At 40.7% G+C, this 11,731-nt stretch overlaps 1 protein-coding gene across 1 annotated transcript; it reads right to left on the reverse strand.

The window, feature by feature from the left end:
• Positions 1–427: 427 nt before the first annotated feature.
• On the reverse strand, positions 428–11,385 carry pebp1 (phosphatidylethanolamine binding protein 1). Its single transcript, XM_084307650.1, has 4 exons — positions 11,183–11,385; positions 9,766–9,875; positions 8,594–8,694; positions 428–834 (listed from the first exon to the last, which is right to left on the reverse strand). The coding sequence occupies exons 1-4, from the start codon at positions 11,315–11,317 to the stop codon at positions 617–619; spliced, it is 564 nt and encodes a 187-aa protein (XP_084163776.1). The 5' UTR covers positions 11,318–11,385; the 3' UTR covers positions 428–616.
• Positions 11,386–11,731: the final 346 nt, after the last annotated feature.

An 11,731-nucleotide genomic window follows, 5' to 3' on the forward strand; every position in this document is an offset into this window, starting at 1 on the left:
ACTCTGCCCGACTTCCCTCTTTTTATTTAAATTGTACCTCTGATCTCCTTCCCCTTAGTTTGCCACCTCCACTGTTAAGCGCCTTGGGTCTCATGAAAGGCGCTATATAAATCTAAGAAATTATTATTACTATCTCGCACAACATTTTATGGCTTCAGCCCTGACTTTACATAACTGTGAATTCACCGATAGGAGGCTTCTCTTTCCGATTCCTAGCTTTAGGAAAGAAGTGCGTGTTCACAAATAGACTGACCTGTCCCACAGGAATGTATGTGGATTCTTAAAATGGGTGGGTTCAGGGGACAAGAACTGTTTAAAAGTTCATGGTAATCTAGTCAATACTGATGCTATTTTAGCTCCAATAAAATATACAGAGCCCACAACATACAGATAAACAAAGTTATGCCACAACAAAGAACACAGGTAATCTCAGTGAACAGCAGATTTATTGTGAGTGATGAGGTCGTTAAGGATTTCTAGTTATAATCAGGTAGTATAGTTAGATAATCCAGTCAGCATGGAAAACGTGGCCAGGCGGTTTTCTCCTGCTAGCAAGAACGAGGATTTCCCATCAGCCTATCGGCTCCTTGGGGGTTCCTGGTGCTCGTTAGTCTCTTCACTTCCCAGCCAGCTGCTCGTACAGCTTGGGGACGTACTCGTCCCACTCGGCCTGGTAGCAGTTGCCGGCCACTGGGGCCCCCAGTCCGTACTTCTGCCTGAAACTCTGGGCTCTGAACTTGCCGCGGTTGTCCCCGGAGCGGTTGGTGAGGACAGGCTCGGTGCAGCTCAGACTGCCCGACTGCTCGTAGACCAGCCACACGTACCTGTGGAGGCCTGGGGGACAACAGATATGGTTAGGAGAGTTGCTCGACTTCTGAAGTTACACACCTTTATTCATTAGGGTTGGGTAGTGTTTTGATTTATTTTAGGCCAAAACCAATACTTTAAAATGATCAACGGTGGCAAAATCAAGTTATTTTATTTATTTATATATAAAGTAGACAAGAGGACCCACTCATTTTATTTGTTGCCACTTGGTACTAACAATAACAACCCTAACCTTTATACTGAGAAGAGTTAGGACGTTTAATATTAGACTACTGGTGTTCATACTAGATGAAACATATTACTGTGTGTACTGATTTTTCTAAACTGCAGTGAAAGACAAAAGAAGAGCTACTGTTTAGTCATAAACAATGACAAAGGTTGTTTGGCACCTTTGCCTAGGAAACAATGACACCTTTGCCCAGCTCCAAACTAGGGATGGGCATAGATTTTTTCATTTTCAAATAAGTCATTAATTAGAAAATAATTAATAGTTAACATTAATGCGACAATAGTAGTTTAGTAGTAGTAGTTTTATTCAGTAATCACACACAATAAAATATGCACAATCATTAATCAATCTTTGATTTGGCAGTGACTGAAACGATACAGGCTGAAGCATAATGCTTATACATGCCTGTCCTATATTCCAAATTAAGACTCCAAAAACAAAAAACAATGAATAACAAAATAAGAATTAACAAAAGTTCATCTTCAAAAAATAGCCATACAATTTTTTTTTTGGAAAAACCAAAAGCGAATACTCATTCTTAAATGTATATCAGCATTGTTCCACAAGTTAACCCCAACAATAGAAATACATCTCCTTTTAATCCGTTTCTTAGCTTTTTGAACAGTACGTTTACAAACGTCTCTCAAATAATATTTTCTTTCATGTATTAAAAAAATATATTTGCACACCGTCCAGGAGTAACTTTGCTTTAGCTCTGTACATTATTTGCATAATTAAACCAAATCATAAAATTTCATAACATGAGACTTTATAAACAGTGGATTTGTGTAGTCATAGTAACCAGTCTTATAAAGGCTCTGAATGGCCTGCTTTTGCAGTAAAACTATTGAATTTAAAGTATTTTTAAATGTCGACCCCCATACACAGTAAGATATGTAAGGAAGTATAAGTGAGCAGTAAATTATGTACATGTATACAGGATTGCTACCGTCTTAGACATTTGTCCTTGAATATAGTAAATAAATGTTGTTTCCATGTTAATATCTGATCAATAACTACCCCTAGAAATTGTATCTCAATCATTTCCCTTGTTTTTACCAGCACCTACACTGTAGTGCAGGGATCGGCAATAGGCGGCCCGCGGGCCGACATTGGCCCGCCAGCAATAATTTCTGGCCCGTCAGATTATTGTGAGAATATGATATTTATTTTACGCACGGGAAATATTCACTCGGGACGCCAGGGTGTCTTTTATTGTGAAGCTGTATCTATCTACCGGTAGTCATCAAAAGCATGTCTGTCACTATAGCCAATTGAAATGCTAGAAATGGTCACGTGGACTGGGAGAACCAATGGAATATATTTCCCTAACGCACTTTCACTTCCGCGTTCGAGATGGAGCGAGTAACAAAATGTGTTAAAAAAACAAAACAAACATATTTGGATAGCTTCTTTGCAACAGGGAAATATAATGCTTCTTTTAATAAACAGGAGCCACTTAAAATACGGGTTTATCGCAACAGGTCGGTGATTCTTGCGTGCCGAGCCGACGTCCTCTCTGCATAATATGTGGCGACAACAACAACAACAACAACGAGGAAATGATGACAACTGTGTTCAAGTTGGCAGATAAAGTAGCTGCATTCAACGCCAATCTGGAATTGGAGGGCGGCGAGTGGATATTGGACATGTTTCAAACATTAGCAGGGATTTTGGAGGACTTAACAACAAACAAGGTATGGTGAGTCGTGTTTTCATGCATTCTGTCTTCTGATCTGTTCATCACGCGCCGCGGTGATCTGCAACAGCTGATCTGCTGTTCATGAATGAATGAATGAATGAAAACTTTATTTAACAGATTGCAGAATGGGTACAATACAATACGGCGCAATACACACAATTGTTAAGGGGATGCAGACCAGAGAAAAACGTTTGTCTTTTTTCACTATATTAAATTAGCCGTGGCCAAACCTAATTGCCAACCCCTGCTGTAGTGTATTGAGAGGGAACCCCTATTAACCCATTCTTTGCCGGAGCTTATATCCATCCTTGTAGCCTCTCTGCCAGCTCTATTTGTCTATGGAGATGTTCACCTTCTTTGCAGGGCTATAACTTTTTAAATTGTATTGCTAAATTGACATTACTATTAGAGATGTTCCGATACCATTTTTTCCTTTCCGATCCGATTCCGATACCTAAGCTTTGGGTATCGGCCAATACCGATACTTATCCGATACCAGTGCATACATAAAAAAAAAAAAAAAAAAAAAAAAATTATATAAATTATATATATATATTTTTTTTTACAGATACTGTTTTATATATACTGTTTTTTAGTAATAACTAGAAAGTAATGGTATTTATTCAACAACAGGTGATTGTATAGATTTGTATTAGTATCATTAATCAATGAGTATGGGGCTGCAGCACTGCAGATATACCCTAATCCAGGGGTCGGCAATTAGGTTTGGCCACGGGCCAGATTTTCCCCAAGCCATTGCTTGGTGGGCCAGGATAAAAAACAATGGCTAATTTAATATAGTGAAAAAAGACAAACGTTTTTCTCTGGTCTGGCTCGGCACGCAAGAATCACCGACCTGTTGCGATAAACCCGTATTTTAAGTATGGCTCCTGTTTATTAAAAGAAGCGTTATATTTCCCCGTTGCAAAGAAGCTATCCAATATGTTTGTTTTGTTTTTTTAACACATTTTGTTACTCGCTCCATCTCGAACGTGGAAGTGAAAGTGCGTTAGGGAAATATACACGCGGCCCGGTGGGACTATTCCATTGGTTCTCCCAGTCCACGTGACCATTTCTAGCATTTCAATTGGCTATAGTGACAGACATGCTTTTGATGACTACCGGTAGATAGATACAGCTTCACAATAAAAGACACCCTTGCGTCCCGAGTGAATATTTCCCGCGCGTAAAATAAATATCATATTCTCAAAATAATCTGACGGGCCAGAAATGATTGCTGGCGGGCCAATGTCGGCCCGCGGGCCGCCTATTGCCGATCCCTGCCATAATCCAATGATCCACACGGACATTAGACGGTGTTGCACTCGCTACCCAGTGGCTCTGCAGATATACCCTACTCAGTCTGTAAGCTAGTAGCACTGAGAACGTGCATGTTGTGATTTTCGATGCAAAATAAATATTCAACATTCTCTTTTGAGACTCCGCCTCAGACTCTTATCATTTGGCACTAAAAGCTTTTTTGATTGATTGAATAGTTTATTGGTTTAGAATGGAAAATCACACATATACATTTGATCATAATATGAGACAGGTATACATTTTCTCCATTTACCAATAGGATTTCATAAAAAACACAATAAAGCCATAGGCTTGTTTCCATTGTGGTCCTTCATCATTGGTGTCAGTCAGTGTTGTGCTAGTTACTGAAAAATAGTAACTCAGTTACTTTACTAGTTACTCATTTAAAAAGTAACTCTGTTACGTTACTAGTTACTTACACCCAAAAGTAATGCGTTACTGTGAAAAGTAACTATTTAGTTACTTGAAGAAGAAAAAAATTGCTCCCATGCAGCCAGATACAGATACTCAAAATCGGTTGATCAACTTGACAGTTTCCATTCACATCACTGAACTCTGCTAAGCAATGTGGTCTAGATAAACACAAATCTGACACAAACACAAATGTCCTGACGTAATAAGAAATGCACCGTGCCTAATTGCTCGGGGAGGTTGAGCGCAGACACGTTTAGGTTGCGCGCATGCAAGTTTAGGTTGAGCGCATGCACGTTCTAGGTTGAGCGCATGCACGTTCTAGGTTCTAGGTTGAAAATAAGTGCTTGAGGAACAGCCTTGATATCTGTCGCCGGAGCGTTTCATTATAACAGTCTTGCAACGTTGTTTAAGATATCAATCGTGCATTGCAACGTTAGAATAGTTAGGATATCAATTGTGCATGAAAGGACTATATTTATATTGTTTGATTAGTATTGATGAGATTCCCTGGCAGATTTGTAGTCAGAAATGCGTTGATCAACTTGAGTTTCCATTCATTTACATTCACATCACTGCACTCACCAGTGTCTGTCGAGATGTAAAGTTAGTCCTGCAGCCCCTTAAACATTTTCTTTGTTTCATTTCCATGTTGTACTGTATATTCTCTCTCCAAGTAGTTGAAAAAAGTTTTCCGTCCCATTTGCTGTGTGTCGCCTCGTATCATTCTACGCGGGTGGCGAGTGGATTTGGATGAGTCCTCGTAGTTAACGTTATACTCCAGTATCTTTGAGCCAAAACACAAATGACATAACTAAAACGTTATTTTCTTTTCGCTCGACAAAAGAGAAATACGCGAGTAGCAGTAGCTGGGCGCTGCCATTATCAGTCAGGAATCTCAGGAATAGTAAACAAAACACGCCCCCAGCATAGCGTTTCCTCGCAGCCAGGCAGACAGGATATGAGGATAATAATAATAATAATCACTACTGCTCGCTATCAATCTACGCCGTATATAACGCAAATAACGCAGTGACGAACCATTCAGTAACGTAAGTAGCGTTACTGAATTTGAAAAGTAATGCGTTAGAGTACTATTTATCGCAAAAAGTAACTTCGTTACTGTAATGCGTTACTTTGTAACGCGTTAGTCCCAACACTGGTGTCAGTGGATTTATGTACTGGTGTGTGGACGTGGGTGTTTGTAGTGTCTGTATGTCTGTAGCTAAACATTTTCACCGATATGGCTGTCCGCAACATGTCATTAATTGTGGTCGATCAATGACTACGTTAACGTGAGCTAGGTTAGCTAGCATGAGCTACCGGTATGGAAAGACCGTAACGTTACTGGTGACATTGTGATTTAACTTGGAATACTCCTTTGCCAACTTGCTGTACTTTCCTTGCAGGTCTGCAGCCATTATTGCTGGATTATGAATAGCCCCAACTTTAGCCAAGGTAACGTTAAAGCTAGCTTTCGGTTAGCTGTTCAATGCTAATAACACCAGCCACCAAGCGAACCCATCAGAGCTCCCCGTCAACAGCGCTCTGTCGGGACGATGGCATTTTAAGAAAGTATCTGCTGTTAAAATTACAAATGGCATTGACACTTTAATTCACGGTCGATTAAGCACACGTTTGTTTTATAATGCTCACTCAACAGACCGCAGTGTTGTTGATAAATTATGTCATATGGTATCGGAGCGCAGCATTAGAGCAGCATCGGCCGATACCAGCATTTTAGGCAGTATCGGCGGCTTTTCCGATACTGGTATCGGTATCGGAACAACTCTAATTACTATGGCCCATTCAACATCAATTATCTATCGTTCAGGATGTAGGAACGTTTTACTTTTTCATTCACACATTCATACAATAATACGGTCTAGAGTATAAATATGGTTTTATCGTTTTCTGCAGTATTTCATAGAACGTGAGATAGCCATAAATGCATATATTAGATCATCAAATGCAGTTTGATACCGATCGACGGCAGATAAAAAATTTCAACTGTACATGATCCTAGACGTGTTGACTGATCATCTGCAGTTGACCGGAGGGGGGGGAGGGGGGGGGGGGGGGTCGTTTATAATTCCGTGGCCGACGTTAAATCATTTATGTAGTATGGGTGATATATAGATCAGAGCAGTTTGTATCGAAAATGGTAAAGAAAAACGCTGAAACTCACCCCAGTCTCCTCTTACCGTTGGGTGATGAGCGTGGAGCAAAAAGATCGCTATTATGGGATGTTGATCTAGGTGATCCAGTTCCGGTTTGTATAATACTAATATACGTCCAATCATGTTGTTTATTGAGTTATGGCAACGGATCGATATGCACGGTGTCTGGATAGAGTCCCGCAAGCGATAGCGAGTGGCCGGACGGAATAGCGGACGGACTAAGCACTTCCGGCCACTTCCGGTTTTGGCAACTCGCCGATCGGCCACCAGGTGGCGGTATTGAAGCGTTGCAGAGTTGAGCGGAGTCCTACAACACCAGCAAAGACTCCGTGGGTGAAATGTGAATACCATGACGAAAATATGAAATATTGATCTCAAAGACGCCGTAACCTGTCATTGGCAGATTACGCATGGCGAGGAATGACGTGTAAACACGTCATCGGCGGAGAAAGGGTTAACTGTTACAACACTGAACGGCATGCTGGGTACAGCTCGCTAGCCAGGTAGCGTAACAGTTGAGAGAACAGAAAAGATGAAGAAAGAGAGACCGGAGATGTTATATTGTAGCAATGTTTTGTACGTTTGCCATTTTGTTTCTCTAAGTTCACACACTTCAAGCACCATTGACGTAACTTGCAGAATGAATGCTTTTGTTCCTGGAAATAACGTTAGCCTGCTGTGACTCGCACATATCTAGCTGTTAGCAATGACAGCAGCCAGCTAGCTCGCTTGTTTGATTATGTCACGTTTGATTAAGTCCGTGCTTCTGCTCCATTAAAGCCGAGCAGAGCAGCACTACACAGCATGCAACCATAGAGCAGACTATTTGATTCCTTAAGGGCTCGAAGTTGCCTGGGTTTTGGTCATATGCCCCCCCGAAATGCTCCCGCTGTTTGACTTCTTCTATGTGCAGTGAAAACTACTATGATTTGCAACCTAGTTATTCATTTAATTCGGGGCAAACTAGCGTTAGCTCCGCGTTAGCCGCGCGGAGCTAACGCTGCTCCGCATAAACACACAGAGAGAGAGAGACAGAGAACAGCAGGCTGACTAGAAGAGGGTGGGGGCTAGCGGGGGAGGAGCCGTCTGTGTGTGTGGTGTGTGCGCGCTGACAGAGGAAAGACAGAGGAATAACGACCAGTTGAATGCAACTACAGTTCAATATAGATTAATTAGTTTAAGATTAGTTTAAGATATTGAACTGTAGTTACATTGAACAGGTCGTTATTCAATAGATTAAATTAGTTTAAGAATAAAAAAATAAAAAAAATTGTTTAAGAGAATCTCAAATACATTATTTAAAGACGATGAAGTCACTAGTCGGGACTCAGGACAGGAGTATATTATAGTAAACTGAGGATTACTGAGGATGGACAGATAATGTTGATATTCAAATATAAAAAAGTTTCGAGAGGAGTGGAAGTTTGAAGACAGACTAGACTACAATATGATGCAGGGGTGGTGAGTTGAAACAGTGTGTGTGTGTGTCCCGAGTGTCTCAATAAATTATTTGCATTTAAAACTATTAACGCTGACTCATTCCTTCAGTCCACTCAAAATTATGCTAATATTCCTTATGTTGTTTATGATATTAATTGAAAATAGCATATGAGAGTATTATATAGTAATAATAACACATGGCGGATATACTAAAAAGCCATTTATAATTTTTGGCTTGTAAAAAATCTGCCTGGCTGGTAGTTTTTAAAATCTACCAGCCAAATGGCTGGTAAGTCAAAAAGTTAAGTTTGTTCCCTGCGTGTACATATTTCAAGTAATGTTTAGGATTGGCATTAACGGTTTAAAATAATGTGAATTTTTCACAATTTCAAAAAGCCTCCATTTCTACGTTATTCAGATTAGCACGGCAAAGCGGGCCTTTCTGCACCTCTCATATAGACCTGCTCAACACGGTTCTCTTACCAGTGCCTTTGGGCGGCCCAGACCCCACATAGTCAGACATGACGTCACCGCTGGACACGTCACTGCCTTTCGCGTTGATCACCAAGAAGTGATGCCACTCTCTTTGATAAAGAGAAAGATTAGATTTAAATGTATTGTCATCACACAGCATGAGTACAGTACAAAGAAAATAAGTTAAAGTACAATAACAATATACAAGTAATTAATACACATCACTGTGACCTTTACAAACTGGTTGACTGGCCCTCCCTCCACACCCGCCGACTCCAACATTGGTTTCACTCCATTTACAAGACAATCCTGGGCAAGACCCCACCTTATCTTTCCTCCCTGCTCCACCTTTCTCAGAGCACTCATGGTACAAGATCAAGCAAACTCATCAAATTAAACATCCCAAGATCCAAGACCACCTTCGGCCGAAACTCCTTTCACTTTGCAGCAGCTTATGACTGGAACACTTTTCAAGACACCCTTAAACTAGCAGCTCTTACTTCACTGACTGCCTTCAAGAATATACTCAACATGCTCTTAGTAGATTCCTCCTGCTCTTGCTGATACCCCAGTTTCACACTTGCATACACCCTCACACACAACATACAAGCACTCATTCATACTCGCACCTAGACACACGCATCTGTTTGCATGTGTGCACACACACACACCCTAATCCTCCTGTTTATTTATTTTGTACATAGGCTGTGCATGGGGTTTGTTTGTTATTTGCTTATGTGTATGATTCTCAACTTTTATTTTGTTATTGGTGTGTAATATACATATATGTATATTTGTACTCCTGTTGGGGCCTCTTGGACCAGATCGATATTGTAAATAAGAAACCTGTTCTTAATGTTTTATCTGGCTAAATAAAGGTTAAATTAAATAAATAAACTGGAATAGATATAAATGAGTACTACTGACTAAGGATAAAGCCTTTTCATTCAACACATCACTGACAGATACATCTCTCCAAGAGTGATCCAGCCTACACTGAATAGGGTCAATTTAGAGAGTCTACCATAATTATCTGGGTAAAAAAAACACTGAATGCATTAGTTTGTCAAAGCTACCCCTCCAATTTCCCACGACATAGATCAAGATATGGTTCCGGTTCCGTGCAATAGAATAGAATGGATGTTTGGCGTTTGTTCATATGTGCAAAGTGCCGGACCCACCTGAATTTGGGGTCTTTTCTGCTGGGTGCGTCAGGGTCGGTCAGGATAACGGTGTATAGCTTATTAGGGTCACTTCCCTCCCACTCCATATAAGTGGGTCGATTCTGCACCTGGATGGAAATACAGGCAATAGCTTGTATGAGATCTCTGTTGGACAAGCGTGCAGGTGCATGAAGATGAAGCAACAGCAAGATCCGGGTGGAAACGACAAGGGGACGGCATCAAAAAACAAACTTTCAGAAGTCTGAGCTGTCACGCCAGCCTTTTAAGAAAACCATGTGGGCGCTATGGGGCTGGTGGCTGACTCTGACTGGCACTTATATGCACATGTTTTGGGAATGCCCACCGGTGGCTCGCTTTTGGAAATCTATAACAACTAAACTTTCAAACATAATGTAACCTGACAATTCCACTTGCAGCAGCAACACTGCTCCTAAATGATATATCACTACTGCGGGCCTCCATACAGCAAAAGATTATAATTCTGGCGGGTGTTACAGCAGCCAAGAAATTGATAGCCATGAGGTGGAAACAACCTGAGAAACTCACAATGACCAATTGGTCTTTGACACTTTTGGATGTCATTTACATGGAGATCTCCACTGCTCGGGTGATTGGAGTTGGGCAATCCAACATTGCACTATGGGCCTCAGCGGCCGAGAAGGTAAAGGCCATGATCTAGCGGCCAAGCGGGGTCTGGATGCTGGTCCTGGGGTGGGAGTGGGGGAGGAAATGTCTTTTGTGGTGTGTCTGTGATAATTAGATTTTTATATTCTGTATTTATTATTTCTAATCGTCTCGTCGTTATTGTAATTATTATTGTTGAAGTACTGTCCTGTGATGTCTTGTGTATTATTGTCATTACTGTATTGTGAATGAAAACTTTATTTAACAGATTGCAGAATGGGTACAATACAGTACAGCTCAATACACACAATTGTTAAGGGGATGCAGACCAGAGAAAGACGTTTGTCTTGTTTACATCAGGGTCCCCCATTTTCAATTCATAGTGTTTTGTTACATTTTTATTTTCCATTTTTCCTTTTTACGTGTAGTGTTTTGTTACATGTAAAAAGGAAAAATGGAAAATAAAAATGTGATCAGAAAAAAAAGAACCGTGATTAACGGCCTGGACCACCAGAACACCCCAAACCACAGCCTGTCAAGCATTACACACTTTAGCCAAACAGTGGATGGAACTTCGGAAGGCTAGCTCTATTGAGCTTTGTATGTAGGCTACGTACATACATACATAGAGCTAATGGAAGGCCTGTCTAACATAAAAGCAAGAACCAATAGCAAAAGAAACACAACACAAAATATATGATGTGTGCTGCTGTGTGCATGGACTCAACAACTGCACACAATGCAAAAAGCAGGCAAAGCATGCAAGCAAGTTACGTCATAGCTAATGTACCTGTGTCGGCGTGAGCACTTTGCCCAGCTCGTCAATTTCAAGAGAGCCATACTTGAGGGCGAGGACGTGTGCAGGCTTCTCATCAATCTCTGTCAAGGCAAGAGGCCCGCTCCACTGGCCCAAATCTGCAGGCATGTTGACCAACTAAGTACGAGCACGTTTCCCAGGTCTGTGTCACAGAAAGGACAGGAGAGAGAGAGACATAAAAGACCAGTGTCAAGCCAGCTAATTTAAGGAAATCCACGTCCGGTCTGAAATAGACAGATATTTTCTAAATAAAGGTTTCCATTGCAATTGGCAAATAATATACTGTATGTAAAATAATAATAAAACGATATAATATTAAATTAAATACTGTATACCGGTATTATGTAACCCCTAGTCATTAGCCCATAGGCTACACATTATGGCCTGATACATTTTCAACATTAAATGTTTAAATACACAAATTAAGATTGCACATTGCTGACTGCTGTGTTTAAACCAATTTGTTTATGCAAGAAGAGAGCTTCCTTTATCATACACAACTCTTTCTAATCACGTTAACTT

Source organism: Notolepis coatsorum (genome assembly GCF_963971535.1).
Source record: "Notolepis coatsorum genome assembly, chromosome: 2".
Taxonomy (NCBI): domain Eukaryota; kingdom Metazoa; phylum Chordata; class Actinopteri; order Aulopiformes; family Paralepididae; genus Notolepis; species Notolepis coatsorum.

Coding starts and splice junctions, on each gene's coding strand:
- pebp1 (XM_084307650.1), bottom strand. CDS start 11,317: ATGCCTGCAGATTTGGGCCAGTGGAGCGGGCCTCTTGCCTTGACAGAG. Junction 9,876..11,182: donor AAGTGCTCACGCCGACACAG/GTACATTAGCTA, acceptor ATTTCCATCCAG/GTGCAGAATCGACCCACTTA. Junction 835..8,593: donor TGGGCCGCCCAAAGGCACTG/GTAAGAGAACCG, acceptor GTTGTCCCCCAG/GCCTCCACAGGTACGTGTGG.